General features: G+C 33.6%; 2 protein-coding genes and 1 long non-coding RNA gene across 4 annotated transcripts; all 3 read left to right on the plus strand.

Annotated features, from left to right (window-relative positions):
• Positions 1-3,588: 3,588 nt before the first annotated feature.
• Positions 3,589-5,321, plus strand: LOC120181591 (10 kDa chaperonin 2, chloroplastic-like). 2 transcript variants are annotated; one of them, XM_039186681.1, is made up of 7 exons: positions 3,589-3,791; positions 3,880-3,935; positions 4,070-4,120; positions 4,513-4,578; positions 4,658-4,705; positions 4,827-4,856; positions 5,115-5,321. In XM_039186681.1, exons 1-7 carry the CDS (start codon positions 3,707-3,709, stop codon positions 5,181-5,183), a joined length of 405 nt encoding a protein of 134 aa, XP_039042612.1. In that variant the 5' UTR covers positions 3,589-3,706; the 3' UTR covers positions 5,184-5,321. The 2 variants fall into 2 exon arrangements, with proteins under 2 accessions (XP_039042612.1, XP_039042613.1); XM_039186682.1 differs by having other exon boundaries at positions 3,590-3,791; positions 3,883-3,935.
• Positions 5,322-5,898: 577 nt separating this feature from the next.
• Positions 5,899-17,285, plus strand: LOC120181705. The gene is made up of 3 exons (XR_005521776.1): positions 5,899-5,909; positions 16,859-17,019; positions 17,142-17,285. It is a non-coding gene; the product is annotated as an uncharacterized LOC120181705 (long non-coding RNA).
• Positions 11,199-13,166, plus strand: LOC120181703 (probable purine permease 11). The gene is made up of 2 exons (XM_039186790.1): positions 11,199-11,307; positions 11,911-13,166. Exons 1-2 carry the CDS (start codon positions 11,301-11,303, stop codon positions 13,023-13,025), a joined length of 1,122 nt encoding a protein of 373 aa, XP_039042721.1. The 5' UTR covers positions 11,199-11,300; the 3' UTR covers positions 13,026-13,166.
• Positions 17,286-20,818: the final 3,533 nt, after the last annotated feature.

Below are 20,818 nucleotides of genomic sequence, written 5' to 3' on the forward strand. Positions count from 1 at the left end.
CTCTGATACCAATAAATGTAACCCCCTAGACCCGACCTATGAGTTTCGACTAAGTCTAGTGGATCACATTATGATTATTAAAGACATTTTTTGAAACCGTTATTCCATCAATATAAAATCACATTATAAATAACATGAAATTATAAACAAATTATACTATCAAAATCCAACTCGTAAATATAGTACCAATAAATAATAATTTAATTTAAAACATGTCTTCAAATTCAATATCACAATAAACCGAGCAATATTAGCAAAAGAGTTATCATTATAAAATCCGATATTTTAAAATAAGGTCCATGTCACCAAAATAAAGTCAACTTGCCAGATAAAAACATTACAATCTGATTTACTTCAAGAGATATGTTGATCCTCCAAGTACTCGAACCAAGGTATCTAACAAACAGTATCTGAAAGGGGAAAACATTTTCAAAAGGTGAGCTAGGCTCAGTGTGTCCCAATATTTCCATAAAATCACAATAGGTACAAATCATAGTCCAGTAATCTCACAAATTCGTAAAAGAGTTTAACTTTTTGAAAATCATAGTTTAAACCCTTTTCTGGTACACCATCAGTAGTTCCCAAAATTATTTTCCATATAGCTTACTTTATGCACATAGCAAAAAGAAAGCCGACTTAAGGATAGGCTCTGAAGCTTGTATCCTTAAGCCCAAGTCAATAAGTCCATATAGCTTACCCTAAGCACACAGCAAAGGAAAGCCGACCTAATGAAACATCTTGGGGCCCTCAAGAGTCACATTAGGCCCAGTTAGCTTGATCAGAGCTATTCCATCGTAATTCAATTCCAAAATTCAATTGCACCGTGACATAAATTCCATAAATCCAAAAACATGGTAATCATATACCATTTCAAAACAAAAATTAGATAGCAGTCACATTCCATAAATTGTCACATTAAATTGGTGCATCAATAAAACAGTAACCAATAAATGTAACCCCCTAGACCCGGTCTATGCGTTTCGACTAAGTCTAGTGGATCACATTATGATTATTAAAGACATTTTTCGAAACCGTTATTCCATCAATATAAAATCACATTATAAATAACATTAAATTATAAACAAATTATACTATCAAAATCCAACTCGTTAATATAGTACCAATAAATAATAATTTAATTTAAAACATGTCTTCAAATTCAATATCACAATAAACCGAGCAGTATTAGCAAAAGAGTTATCATTATAAAATCCGATATTTTAAAATAAGGTCCATGTCACCAAAATAAAGTCAACTTGCCAGATAAAAACATTACAATCTGATTTACTTCAAGAGATATGTTGATCCTCCAAGTGCTCGAACCAAGGTATCTAACCAACAGTATCTTAAAGGGGAAAACATTTTCAAAAGGTGAGCTAGGCTCAGTGTGTCCCAACATTTCCATAAAATCACAATAGGTACAAATCATAGTCCAGTAATCTCACAAATTCGTAAAAGAGTTTAACTTTTTAAAAATCATAGTTTAAACCCTTTTCTGGTACACCATCAGTAGTTCCCAAAATTATTTTCCATATAGCTTACTTTATGCACATAGCAAAAAGAAAGCCGACTTAAGGATAGGCTCTGAAGCTTGTATCCTTAAGCCCAAGTCAATAAGTCCATATAGCTTACCATAAGCACACAGCAAAGGAAAGCCGACCTAATGAAACATCTTGGGGCCCTCAAGAGTCACATTAGGCCCAGTTAGCTTGATCAGAGCTATTCCATCGTAATTCAATTCCAAAATTCAATTGTACTGTGACATAAATTCCATAAATCCAAAAACATGGTAATCATATACCATTTCAAAAATTCCATAAATACCATTTCAAAACAAAAATTAGATAGCAGCCACATTCCATAAATTGTCACATTAAATTGGTGCATCAATAAAACAATAACCAATGAATTCGGTGTACCACATATTAAAACCAATAAAACAGTTCAGTAATAAGTAGGGAACACACTTCGACAATAGATTCAAATAACAAATCTACTGATTGCTGGTTTCACCACGCTCTGCTACAGTTTTCGAACGGGTGAATACTGGTACACATGGTTTAACTGATCTAGAAGAGCTGGGTCGAGCTGTCGAACGATCCGAAGAGTCTCTTGTACCTTCAAACAATAATATTTATCAGTCACAAATCTTATTTAATTGTTCAAAGCTAAACTTCTTAAGTATATAAGCATTTTTCGGGTTTGACTATCAATTTGAGGTATTTCGAGTCTGAATTTGGCCAAACGGATTGCGGAATCGAAATCAGGGCGTCAAAAAAACATAAAGTATGACTTTCCGAAAATTCAAATTCTTGGTCAAAGTCAAAGTCAACTACTTTGACCATAGATTTGGAGACCTTCGGATTTGAATTTGACAAAACGGACCACGGAAACGGATTCGGCACGTCGAAAACTATCAGGATAGATATACTCGGAAAAGATTAACGGTCGTTTAATGCTCGGTCAAAGCCATTTTTAGTTTTGGTCAAAGAAAGTCAACGATCAACGGTCAACGGTCAACGGTCAACGGTCAACGGTCGGGTCGGGTCAACGGTCGGGTCGGGTCAGACCGGTCAGACCGGTTCAGACCGGTTCGAACCGGTTGAAACCGGTCAAACCGGTCAGAACCGGTTGAAAACCGGTTAAACCGGTTTCCAGCAGCCACTCGCCCTGCGGCGGCGCATGTGGCGCGTGAGGCGTCCTCCGGGGCCCTAAAAATCCCGAAAAAAAGTTCTAAAAATTATTTTGAGCGATTTCGAGATACTTACAACGATCGGTTCAAATTTTTGAACGGCGGAGAGCTCGATTTCAAATCGGCCGAATCTTTGACTGCACCACCTCCTCACGCGCCGCCGTCTACGGCGGACAAGGTTGACACCGGTGAACTCGGAACGGCACAAGGAACACGATGGTGCGGGAGGTGTCGTAAACGGAGCAACGATCAGCGGTGAATTTAAGATTTCCTCGGCGATAGAGCTAACAAAACCGTCGCTACTTTGACTGGAAATTCCCGACGTTTGGCCGCGTTTTGCTTCAATTAATTTGAAGGGTTTGTTCCTCGCTCGATGATGAACACAACGGTGGTTTCAAAACAACGATCGGAATTCGGACGACGTTTGGATCGGACTTGAAAGTGGAGGTGTGAGAGGAAGAAAATTAAAGAAATAACATTTGTGATTTCTGATTGTAAATCAGAAATCACGCTTAAATCATCAAGCCTACCGATAGTTTTAGGGGAAATTCAGGGCTTGGTCCCTGAATTTCCTTTACTTCAAAAATGGCATACAAGTTTCCATAAATTTTAATTTAGTCACTTAATTTCACCCATTTTCACAATTTACCTCCAATTTCAATTAATATTATTTTGTAAATATTCGGGTTGTTACACTTATTTATATTTTAAGATTAAATTGAAAGAAAATAAAAAATATATAAAAAAGTAAGTATATGATTTTATAAATAATTTGGGTGGATAGTTTATTTATTTATTTATTTATTTTAAATATCACAGTAACTAGACATTTCTAGACCTATTTTTCTGTTCGATAAAACAAGACAAATCGAGGAAGTCTCTAGAACCTCACCCTCTTTTCGGATTGCCATTAGGCCTATAAACGTAAAAACTAAGTGAAGCATACGAGGGTTTTGGTTTTGCTTACATATCTGGGCAACTACCAGTCGTCAAGTCTGCTTCCTAATCTTATCCATGGCGTCCGCATTTCTCTCAGCACCAATATCCTTCACGCTATACAAACCCACAATCCCTTCTCTTTCCTCTCGCAACCTTCTCGGTTAGTTCAAGTTGCCTCTTCTTTTTCTGATAGATTGCTTCTTATTCTTCTAATCACTTATGTTTTTGATGGTGGGTTTACTTCCCAGCAGGGTCTCGAGGAAATTGTCTTAGAATCAAAGCCAGTAAATGGGAACCCACCAAGGTAATATCCTTTTAATTCAATTATGCCAGTCAGACAAAGACAATTTATATGAATTTATAAACAGGCAGATTGTTCTTTGGGTTCTTTTTATTTAAATGCTAATTTTTTTGCTTAACGTATTATGGTTTTCGCAGGTTGTTCCACAAGCTGACAGAGTTCTTATCCGTCTCCAAGAGTTACCCGAGGTATGTCCATTTGTTTGATTTGCAGGTTATTATTTAATGTTAGCACTGAAGTTGCCTGGTTTAACTAGTTTGTTCCCTTCTTAAATGCAACCATGAGACCTTGTTTGTTTTCTGAATTCTAAGAAATCGGAACTGAGTAGCATAAATTGGTTCTTCTTATTGACATTTTAGACAAAACACTGTCGGCTATTAGATGTCATACTGGGGAATGGGAATGGGAATGGGAAGGGAACAATCTTATTGGTAGATGAATGCGTGGTGCTTGCCTGTTTTGTATAAGTTATTAAATCGTCAGCTCTCTTAGTCGGAGTGGATACCTTCTGATAATATTTTGTGATGAAATGCGTTTTTTCCCCTTATGTTCTGATCAATCACCCGGTTTGTACCCGTAGAAATCAGCTGGTGGAGTTTTGTTGCCCAAATCAGCTGTCAAGTTTGAGAGGCACCTGACGGGGGAGGTACGACAACAGCCCCTCCATAGCTTTCCCTCCCAACTTTTAGAATGAATGTTTATTAATTCCCATCATTTCACTTCAGATAGTTTCTGTAGGTGCTGAAGTAGGACAAGTGGAGACTGGAAAGAAGGTAATCAGTTTGGCTCCCTGTCTGCATTTTCAGTTTTTCTCATGAATCATGATCAGTAGGAAAATGCTTGTCTTAATGATAGAATGCCATAGTTCTGAAAGAATGCAATTGTTGTTTCCAGGTTCTTTTATCCGACGTAAATGCTTATGAGGTTAGTTATCATCCCATATTCATTGCTTGAGCTAATTGCTGAAGTGTATTCTTCCTAGTGACCAACTATTAGCAATTTAACATGATGGTAACTGTTAATGGTGAAGAATATTTTTAGGCATAATATCTGTATCATCTGCTGCATTTATCTTTTCCATTGATAGCCATAGGTTTGATGTGCGAAAAGGGCTTTTATTTCCTTAATCAACATGATAATGAATCATTTCAATAGTTGATTGTATGAATTGATTGCTTGTAGGTGGATTTGGGAACAGATACTAGGCATGTCTTCTGCAAAGAGAGCGACTTGTTGGCTGAAGTTGAATGAAGTTTTCTGGTCTTTGATCAAGAGTACGAATCCACTTTGGTGGTTCTTATGGATCAAAATTTGCCTTTTCGAATGTATTTCATAATCGAACATCTTGCCATTTTGTAACAATTGATAATACATTATGCTATTAGCCCATTAGCCTTTTGTAGTGGATAAGAATTTTCAAATATTTAGGGTTTATTTGTTTGGAGGAAACGAGACGGATCTTAACTGTTTATATCCGGACGATTCGTGATATGTACTTTAGATCTACTACATACGTCAGGATATAGTTGGCGACACCGAGACATTCTTGGTGAAAATCGAACTCCACAGGGGTTGGTTTTTAGCCTTTACATCTTCGTCTTGATTATGGATGACATCTATTGTGCGACACCAGACGGTGTTTCATGATGTATGTTTTTCGCTGACGACATTGTCCTAGTTGCTGAAACAAAAAATGAGAATAGTAGACTTGTTACATGAAATACTGCTTTGAAAGAAAAATGTCTAAAGATTAATATTGAAAAGACATAGTATTTATGTTCAAACTTCAGTGAGAACTAAAACGACAAAGATGTAGAAGTATATATCGAAGGACACATTCTCGTTTCAAATGATTGTTTTAAGTACTTAGGGTCTATGATACATAAAGATGGAGGTGTAGATGATGACGTTTCACACCGTATAAAGACGGGATGGTTAAAGTTGAGGGCTGCTTCTGGAGTTTTGTAAGACAAGAAGGTGCCTCTAAAACTCAAGGGAAAATTTTATAGAATGACAATAAGATCAGCGTTGTTGTATGGATCAGAATATTAGACAATCAAAAAGGATCACGTAAGGAGAATGGAGGCTGCAGAAATGAGAATGCTTAGATGGGCATGTGGTAGGACTCTGTGAGACATGACATCAAACTCTACTATTAGAATGTCCTTGGGGGTGGTGCATGTATCTGAAAAATTGAGGGAGAGAATACTACGGTGGTTTGGGCATATCCTTAGGCGACAACCGTCGGATGCGGTCAGGAGAGTAGAGTCGATTTCAGTTGAAGGGGCCAGAAGGAGAGGACGACCAAGGAGGAATTGGGTAGACTGCTTGAGATCTGATTTGAAGGATTTATCCCTTACCGATAACATGATATCTAATACAAAAGTATGGAGACTTAAGACTAGGGTAGCCGAGTAGTGTGGGTTAACAGCCATAGGGTGTAGCATCTCTGTCTTCTTTTTAATTGTCTTTGTAGTAATTTCCATGACCTCTACTTTTAATACGTTTTCTATCATTGGAATTTATGAAGGCTTAGAACTAGGGTAGCGGAATAGTGTTTGCCTTAGTTTATGTTTTAATCCATTTTGACTTTATTCCTTCTCATAGCTTGCTTTCGCTGACTTTCGTGTATCTTTCTCTTCATGTTTCCTCTTTTTAAATTAATCCAGGACTTTACGTTTCTGTCTATATGCAGAAATTTTTAGGCAGAGTTTTATTTGTAGGGATTACTTCCAATTACAGACGCACATATAAATGACTGCATATGAAGACTGTTCAACTATTTATTTATTTATTTATTTATTTATTTATACATGCATTGTATTTTATCTATATTTTTAATTTTCTGAATTGTCGGAGGTCTTCCACGGAAACTGCTCTCAACCTGGTGTTGGGGGCAACTTACTAACCTACCTCCCCCTTACTCCATTGTATATGTGAATAGGGTTTTGTTGTTAATCCTGTGTTTGTATCACACAATTCGTTTTTCGGAAAATGTTTTTCAGTGTTTGGTTGGAGAAAAATTGGTTGATTAACGTAAAACATATTCCTAATCAACAAAATTTTCTTTGTGTTTTCTAGATAATGACTTACGAACTAAATTTTCGTAAGTCATTTTTTCGAACTTTTCACTTCAAAGAATAAATACTCAAAATAATTTTATTTTATGAATTTAATATTAATAAAATATTTTAATATAATTTTAATCAAAATATTTAAAATATATTTTATTAATATTTCTAATAATATAATATTATATTTTTAATATTATAATAAAATAATCAATTATATTATAATAATATAAGATATTATATTTTTATTTTTAATAATATATAATAAATTATTAATAAAATTTATATTATTTATTAATTTCATAGAAATAATATTATTAAATTATTAATAATGAATAATATTATTTATATATTTAATATTAATCTAATAATCTAATAATATTTTAATAAATATATTTAAAATATACTAATTAATATTTTAAAAAAATAATATAACACTATTACTTTAATAAATAATTAATATAATTTATAATATTTTTATTTCAATAAAATATATCAATATTAATATTTTTATTAATAAAATTATAAAAATAATATTTAATAATAAATAAATTATTTTAATATTTTAAAAATAATAATATTAAGTTTTATGATAAATAATACTATTGATTGTATTTAATATTTGTAATAAATAATTTTTAAAAAATTCATCAACTAGTGGAAAAATGTTTAAACAACGTCTTCCAAACATCGTAAAACGTTTTTAAAGATGTTTTTCAGAAAAATGTAATTAAGTTTACGGAAAACGTTTTCCAGAAATATAATTCATTTTTCAGAATTCAAATTCCAGTAATTCATTTTTAAGAATTCAATTTTCAGAAAATCAATTACAGCCAAACAAACAGACCCTTAATATCTTGGACGACTTCTATAAATTGAAGGAAATTCAGCAGTGTATAAGAGCAAAAACATCAAAATAATAAAACTTGGAAGATAAGAAAGGTACCCAGTAGAGTCAAAAGTTCATTGCATGTTGAAATTTGCTGGTGTTTACGTTTTGTGCAGAAGCAAGTGAAGGCAGTATCCCACTATACTACTTATGTTGAACAAAGAGAGTAGAAGGTGGCATTCTCCTTTTCAAATGGTAGATTCCCTTACTTTCTAGTTTTCAATTGCCTTTCCATTAGTCCGCGGCCATTAATTTGGTGTACAACATAAGGGCACTCACCGATGCAAAGTTTTCTGCAGATTCTTGCACTTAATCTCCACTGTTTGATTTCTATTCATTCATTGTGCATTTTGTGGCTGTTTTGAAGGCAAGTGTCAATGGAGGAAGCAGAAGCCAAGGCTCGTGAGCTCCATGTTATGTTTATTGAAACTAGTGCCAGGCTGGCTTCAAAATCAAGGTAAACCATTGGTATTTGGTACCTCATCATGAATGTTGATAGAAATCTTAATTTAAACTGTATGCTTGATGCTAATGAAAATGATCATGACCATGTTATCTTGGCATAATATTGAGTGAAACCCACCGCCTAATGTTTGCACCAACTCCATCATTAACCTGACCTCCAGTGTTTGATGGTTACATTTATGCATCAGTGATCCTACACAAGTGTTGTAAAAAAACCTGACCTCCCCTGATTCGTATCATCGGGGTTTTTTGGGTTTTGGTCGTGTTTTTTATGGACATAGCTTGAGAGAGGAGATGTGTTTGATAGTTAGGACTCCTATATCATGTGTAGGGTTTCTCAAACAAACATTGTCATTTATTCAGTTTGATTTTGTTAAAAGACAACAGTGGATTGAGAAACGTTGTTTAGACGTTGTTTGTTTTCATATACAATATAACTTTTATTTAAGAACAAATAACCTTTTTATCACTAAAGTTATCGGAATTGGATTTCTCTTTTGTCACGACTAGAACAAAGCAAATGCGACTGGTATGGGCTTTCCATTCCTTGTTCCCTATATTTTTGTTTTCAAGTGGTTCTTTACGTATATTAAATGCGCTCTCCATGTTAGATGGAAATTATCGGTGGTTTTCACTATATTTTGTTTTTTTTTCTCTAGTTACAAGGCTTGCATTGACTAATCTGGATCGACTCGAGTCGTATACTTGACTTTGGTGGTAAGTCTTCAAACGAGCATTTTCTGCATACACAAGAATTCGAACCTAAAACCTTACTTAAACGATATCAAACTACTACTATTTGAACCAATCCCGTTGATATATTTTGTTTACATTTTGAAAGAAAAATAAACTTTGTGCTGTATAGTACATAAACAAAAAAAAAATTAGGGTAAACGACACAAATGACCACATAAATATGGGTCAGGTCACGAAATGACTACCATTTTTAAAATTGTGACAAATATGCCATTGAACTATTTAAATGTGTTCAAAATGGCCACACGACATTAATATCTATTGACATCTAACGGAGGTGTGGCAGTTAAAAAAATCGGTATAACTAGGGTGCAAGTCTTTGTAAAGTTACATATTTGCGACATTGACACCCTGCTTTATTTGCTTCCATTTTAGTCACTACTTGTATATGATTTGTTTCCTTAGATTTTAATTTAATCCTATTTTATCCTTATTTTGCTTTTAATTTGTTTGATGCCTTAATTTAAGCATTAACTTTAAAATCTTTTATTCTAGTTATGTATTAAATTTGTAGATTAAATCCCCTAGATTTTAGAATTAAATTTAATTCTTAATTTTTAATTAGATCCTAATTTCAATTTAACTTTAATAAATTTATTTCTCCAATCAAATTGTGACACGTGTCAAAATCTTATGATTATAATTTGAATATTAACTATAATATATAATATATATATTTTTATCATTAATTATAATATAATATATATTATAATTTTAATATTAAATAATTTTTAATGATTTCATATATATAATCATTAAAAAAATAAATATGAAATAATAAATTTAGTTTAAAAATATTAAAATCTTAAATCAATTATAAATAAACTATTAGATTTATTTTAATGATTTAAGTGTTGTCATATTCTCAATTAACTTAATAATATGAAACATTAATTATATCATATTATTTATTAACTATATTATGTCAATTATATCTTTGTGACATCACAATAATTTCATAATTAATAAAAATTATCTGACTTCACCATAAACACTCCCCGTCATAAGTCGCGAACTCATGTATATCAAAGTACGTATAGGAGAGGAAGAAGATGATTGTGAAAGTATGTTTGAATTCATATTTTATTTGCTTGACAAATGACATAATTTATTCGCTTGACAAATGTCTTTATATTTTGTACGTTTTACAATTTAGTCACTCTCTTTACTCCTTCAAAGTCCTACCATCAGGGGTGTTCAAAATCGAGTACCCGTACCATTAGGGGTGTTCAAAATCAGGTACCCGTATTTTCGGATATCCGAAATACTAGGTACCCAGAATATTCAGGTATCAAAATTTTGACTTGTGTTTTGGCCCATTACATCCGGGTACCCGTAAAACATGAGTACCCATATTTTCGGGTCACGAGTACACGATTTATAATTTTTTTTATTTTTTATAATTATATTATTTTTAGAAAAAATATAAAAAATTTCTAAAATTTAAAATTTAAAGGTCTATAATATATATTTCACACAACAAGTTTAAAAAAAATCAAATTACATATTTGAAAAAATATTAAAAATTAAATCAAAAATTATAATTAATTTTCAAAGGTTTTGAAGTTAAAATAAATATTTTAAAAAATAATTTAGAATGTTAATGTGAAATAATTTAAGAAATTAAGAATTTAGAATATTAGAGTAAAATAATTTGAGGATTATAAATAAAACTTTAATATAAAAAATATATATATATATATATATATATATATATATAATAAACCGGGTACTAGGTATACAAGTACCTGATTAAATAACATTTTGTTATATTAAATTGAATTTAGGATCTAATTAAATATTAATAATTAAAGTTAATCTTGGTGATCAAATTGATTAATTATAAAATTTAGGGGATTTAATCTACAAATTTAATACATTACTAGAATAAAAGATTTTAAAATTAATGCTCAAATTAAGGGACCACAATAGGAATAAGAATAAAATGGAGTGACGAAAATTGTAGTTAACCAAAATAAAATTAATGTCAGAACAAAAGCAGCGATAAGGAAGTTTTAACTTCCTCGTTCCTTCGAATAAAATTACTACATTGTTGGTTGCAGGGGCGGTTGGCCCAAGCCACTTCCCAAAAGGAAAGATCTTCTTCTTTCCTTCCTGTTTCATTCTTTCACAGAGCCACGCCGCGCCTTCTTGCTTCGATTCAGCGATCCATCCAACCTTCGCACCATGAAAGGTAACCCCTTCCTTTCTATTCTCCCGCGTTTTCTCTTTATTGTATTATCCTCGGAATCGATAAATGAATGGTCAGAATTTGTCATCGTCACTCTGATTCCCTTTCTGTATTCCCCCCTCCCTTTGTCTGAGGGTTGTTGTTCATGACGAAACGATGTTGCTAGGCTTATTTTCTGTTGATTCTCGATTATACGATTCCTTAACACTGAAGTTTCTTTTATTATTCAATTTGGAATATGGCACCTAAAACACATTGTTGTTTTTGTGAACATCTGCTTAATTTTAAGCCAAATACCGGTGTATATTGCTTAATGAATCGGTTAATCTCCTTTTCCCACTAATTACGTTGGCAGTTACTCTTTTGAAGAACATATTTTTGCTTTTAGTTTTATGTTTGCTTACTGTTGTTCTCCATATTCTTATTGAAGTTTGTTGGTATAATCCAGGGAGGATTTGTGGATTTTCGTAATTTTTAAGATATTTATGTTTGGGAAGGGCTTTTTTTTATTATTTGTGAATTAAAAGTTTCTATTGATGTTTTCAGTTATAGAAAGTTATGAGATAAAATTGTTTGTTTACACTTTAGAGTTACATTCAATTACAGATGATCAAGTACCGTTTCTGATCATGGACGAAAGTTTAATGGATCACTCACCGTTTCTTAAGCTGGGGCGCTGGCATTGGTGGTTTATGGTGCCTATCAACATTTTGTTCCTTATTGTAGGCCAAGCTGCTGCTGTTCTTCTGGGGAGATTTTACTATGATCAAGGTGGAAATAGTGAATGGATGGCAACTTTTGTGCAAACTGCTGGATTTCCAATCCTTTTCATCCCTTTGTTTCTTCTTCATCCGTCTCGGAAACTGGAGACTTCGACTTCTTCATCACTCTCTCCTTCCATCAAAGTTGTTGCTTTGCTCTATTTTGCTCTTGGATTAATTGCAGCCGGTGATAATATGTTGTATTCTGTTGGGCTGTTGTATCTCTCAGCCTCTACTTATTCCCTCATTTGTGCCACTCAGTTAGCTTTCAATGCCGTTTTTTCGTACTTTCTTAACTCGGAGAAGATGACTGCTTTAATTCTCAACTCTGTGGTTATCCTCTCGTTGTCCGCTGCTCTGATTGCGGTGAATGACGATTCAAAAGTACTGTCGGGAGTTTCCAAGGGGAAGTATCTCCTCGGCTTCATATGCACCCTCGGAGCTTCTGCTCTTTACTCCCTTTCACTCTCCCTTATGCAACTCTCGTTTCAGAAGGTGTTGAAAAGGGAAACATTTAGTGTGGTTCTGGAAATGCTGATATATACATCGCTCGTGGCGACCTGTGTTTCGATCGTCGGCTTGTTTGTGAGTGGGGAATGGAAGGGATTGCCGCTAGAGATGGAGGGCTTCAACAGCGGAAGAGTTTCGTACGTGCTGACTCTGGTTTGGACGGCCGTGAGTTGGCAGGTATGTGCTGTTGGTGCGGTGGGGTTGATTTTCACGGTGTCGTCGCTCTTCTCCAACGTGATAAGTACCCTATCGTTGGCGATTACACCTTTGGTTTCTCTGGTAGTTTTTCATGACAAGATGAATGGGGTGAAGGTAATTGCTATGCTACTTGCACTATGTGGTTTTTGCTCTTATATTTACCAAAATTATCTAGATGATGCAGAGGCAAGGAAAATGGGATCACAATCACACACTAATGATATTGAGGAAAGCCATCATGCATTCATCTGACTGTCATGGAACATGAATTTGATAGTCCTTTTTGTCAATTTCATTTTCTCTATGGAGAAATGAGAAAGAAAATACTGTGAATGTTACAAGTGAAGTCAGTCTCTGTTTCCCCTTCAATCCAAAACACAATTATTACCTATCTATTTATCTATTGTACAGTGCAGCTTTAATTTATGGTACATAACTAAAAAGTAACCATTGAATAAGCGGAGCACATGAGCAACGTACAAGTTGAAATGCAAGTGTTGTGACTCACATGAACCTGATCTCAGCAATGAACCAACGAAATCTCGTGTGTCGGTAGATGGCTTTGGTAGAGTGATCGAGGCATTCTAATATTGTTTGGGTACTAAATTTTGTAAAGGTTTATACAATATTTTGGACAATGACAAATTTAGAAATATATTTTATAGGATAAAGAGCATATATTAATAATATTAAATTTTTGTATGAAACAAATCAAATAAAATTTTAAGATGAACACAATTAATAAAATAAAAAATTATTTTAAAAAATTCAAATTTTAATGTGAACATATTCGTTGTTCATTTTATTTTATTTATATTTATTGTTTATTTGCTTGCATATTTTTCAGACATGGTATAAATCAATTTTTTTTTATCAAAAATAAAACATTGGAGTATTTATTTTTCACCAAAGGTTCAAAAATATATGTAATATAGGTTTTTAAAAAAATGTAAACAAAGTATTAAATCTATGGATATAATGTTGATTTAACCTTAAATGAAAAAAAGGAAAATAAACTGAGAGGAGATGAAAATAATGAAGGGCGAAGGGCGAACGGCGAAGGGCGAAGGGCGAAGGGCGAAGGGTGAAAGGGAAGGGGTGAAAAGGACACGGAAGTGCTAAATTATATTTAATACTAAACTATAAGTCTGTACCATCCTAGATGCAAAGCGCAACCCCAAAAATTTGTAGGGTAAGGTTTATGGTTAGGCGGGGTAATTTGGGAGGCCAACCCTAAATCACAAATAACACCGTTATTTATCAATAAATATTGGATACAATTTAAGATATTGTGTATTTCTAAGAAGATGAATTAAAAATAAATATAAAAATAGATATAAATAATTTGAATATTTATAATATAAAACTAGTTTGATACACTTTTAAATGCTTAAATTATATTTTAAATTGACTTTTTATGTCTATTTTTTTTTGTTAAAAATAGACGCTTAACCTTTTTTCATTATATATATATATATATATGTTGCCATCCAGTTCCAAGATTTAGTCTTGATTAATCTGGACCGACCTGGGTCGTACATCTAGTTTTGGTGGGTGAGTCTCCCAACGAGGATTTTCTGCATATACAAGGATTCGAACCTACAATTTTTCATTATATTTTTAGGTGCCTACAATTATATTTTTTTATTTATTTTTAAGGCTTAATACACTTTTAGATGCCTAAACTATATCTCAAATTGACTTTTGGTGAATAATTTTTTAATAAAAATAAAAATAGGTTCTTGAAGTTTTCAATGTTACACTTTTAGGTGTCTAGACCGTAACGACCGTTAAATTTTATTGTTATCTGACACACGTCACACGTATAAAATATCAAAAATATAATTTAAAAAATTAATATTAACTAAAAAATAAAAAAATCCAAAATTCCACCACCTATCGATTAGTCGACTAGTGGCTGTCACTATTGCCACAATCAAGATCGTCTCGCTGTCGCGACCAAAGCCCAACCCCTCACCCTCCGTGAAACTTCGTCGTTAAAAGTGTCGCAAAGAATCATCAGTTTTCTAAGTTTTTCTTCGTTGTTTTTCAAGGATTCCGACGACTACAGCTGATCGTACGTGATACGATCATCACCATTAAGTTTATCACCTTGCTTTGAAAAACCTCAGCCGTTGATGATCCTTCATCGTCATCGGATATAGGGGATGGGAGGGAAAGGGACAACTCAGGGAGGGTGATTTTTTTAAAAAATAATATTTTTACTCTTAAAAAATAAAAAATATAGTGATAGACACCTAAAGGTATCAGGAAAAAATATTAGACACATATTTTTAATGAAAATTCTTGGGTAAATTATATTAGAGATCACCCAATTATAGTCCCTTTTCATTTCGACCACCGTTTTTGAATTTTTGTCAATCAGACCACTCAACTATTTAAATGCATAACTAAACGTTTTGTTTTATGACCTGGAAACTAAACGTTTTGAAATAGTTTTTTTAATAATTTGGGGTAAGTATAAGACAATATTTATTCAAACATAACTCTCAATTTTTCGACATTGAATGCTTACATCTTGACATCTATGGTGATCGAACTGAGTCCTTAAGGAATAACAACAATTCATTTACCACATAATACACCTAATTTGTACAATTTATTAAAGTAGAGTTTAATTTAATTTTGACATGATGGTAAAAGAACGTTTACCATTTTTATTCTTTCTTTCTTTTTATATATTTTGATATTTAACATTTTATTTTAAAATAATTTTTTTTATCGATAGAAATCATTAGTCAATAAATACTTAACTTATAACGATTAAGTAAAATGTTAAGTTAAACAATACCAAAATTAGAGATATTGATGAGGGAATCATATAACATGCGGTTTAAGCAGCGAAAATGGATAAATATAAATTCTTATTTTACAGTATTTCATCAGAACTCTATGAATATGATAACAACGGTAAAAGAATGAGTTACCAATTTGTTATAAAATGAAAATATTAGTGATTATTTCGTTATTTTAAAAAACTTTTGTGTTGAGAAAAAATTATTCATATTTTTATTGATCATTAAAAAAAAAAAAACAGCTTTCTACCACATTGTATTGAAAATTTAGTCACTCTCGTCTTAGATGGGCTCATTAACATAGCTTAAGGTCTTGGTCCGCCCTGGAAACGCCTCCCTCAGAATCTAGCTAGTTATGTCAAGAGGTTCCCGAAATCAAATTACTTATAGCGACACTGCTCTGAGTCTGACGCCGACTCGGCTGCAGATTAGAGATGAATGCAGCAGAAAAGGTGGTGTGCGTAACCGGAGCGTCTGGTTACATAGCTTCATGGCTCGTTAAGCTCTTGCTGCACCGTGGCTACACTGTTAGAACCACTGTTCGTGACCCAAGTTCGTATTTTTCTCTTTTCTTTTAAAAGAAAAGAAAAGAAAATTCTTGCTTGTTTCAGTTTCAGTTCGGTTTGACATTAGAATATTTTATGTTAATTTGAACATCGAACAGATGATCCAAAGAAGACCCAACACTTACTTTCCCTCGATGGAGCTAAGGAAAGACTTCATTTGTTCAAAGCAGAGTTGTTAGATGAAGGATGCTTCGACTCTGTTGTAGAAGGATGCCAAGGTGTCTTCCATTTAGCCACCCCTGTTATCGTTTCAGCTACTGATCCACAGGTTCATGCTTCCATTTTGTACTTCTTTTTTCGTTTTCTTCTTGTATTGCTCTTAATTGAGCCGCCAGGGTGTGGGAACCTAGTTTAGAGGAACTAAAAAGACCAGTAAGATTCTTACAAGATTTGTCAAACTGCTGTGAGAAAGGATCAAAGGCAAAGAAAAGACCAGTAACATTCTAAAATCATGTGCGAAAGTGCCTTCCATCAAGAGAGTTGTCATGACAGCTTCCGTGGCCTCAGTTCCATGGTCGATGAGACTTGGTTTTCAGATTCACGATTTTGCAAGGAAAATAAGGTATGTTCATTCTTTGAGGTTTCTAATTAAATAACACTTTGATTTAGTCAAACATCAAAAGTCCTTGTAAATCTTCTTCATGATCATTAAGTACAATTTGGAAGTGTTAAAGTATTACTTCTCAATCTTTGGTTTTTCCAGCTTTGGTATATGCTCTCAAAAACTTTAGCAGAGGAAGCAGCTTGGAGGTTTGCAAAAGATAATAGGATCGACTTGGTTGTACTTAATCCTGGATTTGTGATTGGTCCTCCTTTACAGCCAGTTCTAAATATCACTTCAGTCGGTTCTCTCCCTCACGAGAGGTGCCTTTTAGATTAAGCTTACCCTACCAAGGGAACCATATATCATTGATGCTAGACCCTCCCCAGGGTTTTTTGTCTGCATGATTTTTGTTGTAAAATGATTTAAATTCTTTTGGATACAGGAGAAAACAATTTTCCTACTTCAAGTTATAGGTTGGTTGACGTTCGAGATGTTGCATATGCACATATTCAAGCATTTGAGATTCCTTCAGCTAATGGCAGGTATTGCTTAGTTGAAAGAAATGTACAAGTTCTGAAGATTCTGAAGACCTTGAATGAGTTTTATCCTACTTTGGGCCTTCAAGAAAAGTAAGCAACTGAGTTATCTTACTATTAGTATTATCCTGTGTTATCAATGGTCATAATTGCAAAGTCCCCATTACGTGCATCGGTGCATGAGTGAAAGGTCTTAACTAGAATCTTTTTAAAAGTCTTGGATTCGAGTAGTTACGTGTAGTCAATACGCTAAAAAAATATCTGAACAGATATTATCTTATAATTACATCAAACTATTCAGAAAAAAGATGTTTGATGATAAAATTGCTGATAAAAGTCACGTCTTCTTCAATTCATGACAGATGCAGAGATCAAGACAAGTCGGTTGAGTATTTTTTTCGAATATCCCAGGAGAAAGAAAAGAGTTTGGGTCTAAGCTTCATTCCTTGGGATGTGAGTACGAGGGAAACCATTGAAAGCTTGAAGGAGAGAGGCTTCTTAAGTATTTGAATTATCATTGTAATGTCCATCTTGTTGGGTTTGGAACATGACGTTTCTAGTATGTTTCTGAAATAAGACATTAGATCTGTTGCAATGGTTTTTGCTGCTTGTACGGTGAGATCCACCAAACAATCCTGAATAACACGATCAATGGACAGAACTGCTAAGTCTGCAATGCAGTGCAAAGAAGTTTCTAATGTTTATTGTAGATATCTAAAGATTTTTTTGGATCAAAATAGGTATTTAACGTTTATTTCGTTGCTTTTAAGGTGCTTAAAGTTTCATTCCGCTATTAATCTTAAAATTATCTTGTCAACGATCGTTAAAAATTTCCTCAATTAATGATTATTTGACACGTGACATTAATTTATTATTAATAGTAATTAAAAAAAACTAAATGCCAAATTTTCTTAAATACCACATATTTTTTTTCTAATTTTATCAAACACTCTAAATTTTTAATCCACAAATCTCTATATTCTCAAATATCTTTAAAGATTTGAGATCAGGTGATGAGTGGAGATTCATGTGGGTAAATTTTTGGTCGGGTAGCGGTGTAGTCTCATCGGTGATGACAAATAAACGATTACTAAGTTAAAAAATGGTTTTATATGGCGACGGGGTTTTAAATACAACGTGTAACGACGTAAAAATTTGAAAGATGACATGCAATAATAAGAGGTGCGATCAATTGATGAGACTCCGATGGCAGAAAGGTAATTGATGGCGATTGATTTGATAGATGTATAATTTAAATGCCTATTTGATAATTAAAATTTCTTAATTTTTTCATTGTAGAAGATTTGACAAAGTTGTTATAAGTGGATATCACATGTGAAGCTCTAAATTTTGTGTAATTCACTCCTCTAGTAGAACCAGGGGCGGACCTCCATAGAGCTCGGGGTATCCTGGGAACCCCTCATCTAGGGTTGGACCTCCATGGTGCCCAGAGTATCCCAAGCAACCCCTCCACAAGTGCCACCCCTAATCCAAGTGTCACCCCTAATCCAAGTGCCACCCCTCAAAAGTGCTACCCATGGGACTCTTGCAACCCCTGACGAAGGCTCCTGGTTCCGCCTCTGAGTAGAACAATATGTAGTTGTACCATTCAAATATTTTATTAGAAGTAAAATAGACTTTGATAACAACTTAAAATAATTGAGGTTTGGCATTATAAGTTTGGCATGCCAACTTACAATAATTGGTTAGAATTGAGGTTGGCTCTTGGAGTAGAAAAATAAGGCGAAAGGAAAAGAGGGGCTAAAACGATAACTTTTGGCTTAATATATTAGTAATCCATAAATTATATCTTTTTTGTTAATATTAGGAATGTGGAATGTTTTTATTAATAATTACTCTATAATATTACTACTGTTTTTTTTTTTACTTTTCATCTCATCATAAACTGATGACATGATATATTTATATAAGATCATATGATATTATTAAATAGTATTAAATGAAAATTTTTGAAAAGAAAATATAAAATTTAAAAGAATCTACCATGAATTAAATTACGTCAGTGGTTAAAAGAATTCTTGTTATTCGAAGTCACGTGTTCGAGCATCAGCGTCTGCAAGATTGATTGAGAGATTATTGTCAAATAGTTCAGAGTTGTAACGTCCCGAATCCCAGGTTAAGAGTATTGGGCTAACCCGAGATGGACATCGGTTTAAATCTCTAGCTTGTAGGAAGCCTTGACCCAAATTAAAGAGGATTTGGGCTTAAGGTAAGCCCAATAGTGAATAAAAATGGTGTTTTTAATTTACAGTCAGAATTGAAGGGACCAAGGAAGCAATTATACTCTTGTTCAAAAATAAGGCTGAAATCCTTAATTCCTTGGTGATATCACATCTGATACACCCTCTTTTTCTCAACTCTCCTTTGTCTCTTTTTTCCCTTCAAATCTTCATCTTCATGCTATTTCTTCCTCTCCAAGAAGGAAGTAAAGGTAGACACTTGGTAGTCTTGCAACTCTAGTTCAACAATCTAAAGGTAAGAATCACGATCCTTGTATCCCAAGCTTTGTATCAAGCTCTCAAGACACCCATTTCACCATAGGTGTAAGAAACACGTTTAGAAGGGTTTTAGGAACTAGATGGTTCCAACCCATTTTCTAGATATCTCTAGCCTTAGAAAGTGTTTTAAAACCCTTCTTAATCCCTAGCAACAATTAGTAACCCTTGCATTTGGGTTTTTTTTTTAGTGCAAGAGGTTGGAAAAGGCTCCTAAGCTAAGGGGAAGGAAAAGTTTACTTTGGGCTGAGCCTTTGATGTTTCCAGTAGTATATCATCAAAGGTAACTCACTCTTGACTTAACTATACCATATGTAAGTCATTTAGATGAAATGTAGTAGGTTGCATAAGCTTGAAGCATTCTAATTGTAGATTTCATGTTTTAGAGTTATAAACATGTTTAAAGCCCTATTTATGTTCCTTTGTATCTTCATGACACATTAATAATGTTTGGGGACCTCACTAAGGTCTTTGGGATGGTAGAATAATATTTTTTGCACCTATTTTATGCTCTTTACAAATTGACATTCGATATTATCCCTCTAGGCAAACTCGTGAGTTTCTGGGCAAGAGTATCCATACTCTTTCAAGAGTATTGATACTTTGGGTCATTGTTTCAAAACTCCCAGAAAGTATCGAAACTAGGCAGTTCAGAATATTTAAAAGTATCTATACTTGTAGAAAGTATCGAAACTTTTGAAAGAGTATCGATACTCTTGGGCTAGTATCGACACTTTCAGTCTGTTTTGGACAAAAGGTCAGTTTTTAAGGGAATTAGACTCGAGGTACCCCAACACTTCAATATATCCTCAAATAAGACTTTAAGAGAGAACAATAATTAATATCACAATGGTAGAAACAAAAATAGCTAGGTTTACATAAAAATAACCTTGTTTGACGCTCGAAAAACAATCAGGACATCCAAGTTCCTTTTAGCATAAATACGACAGTCAGTGGATCCAAGTCAGTGCCACGGTACTACAGCAGCCGACTGAGTGCTAGATGCCCCAAGACTCGACGGAGTAAGTCGATGGGTGTATGTTCCGATGTAGAATTCCAGATTTCAC

The sequence above is a fragment of the Hibiscus syriacus genome, unplaced genomic scaffold (assembly GCF_006381635.1).
Source record: "Hibiscus syriacus cultivar Baekdansim isolate YM2019G1 unplaced genomic scaffold, ASM638163v2 tig00112530_pilon, whole genome shotgun sequence".
NCBI classification, from domain to species: domain Eukaryota; kingdom Viridiplantae; phylum Streptophyta; class Magnoliopsida; order Malvales; family Malvaceae; genus Hibiscus; species Hibiscus syriacus.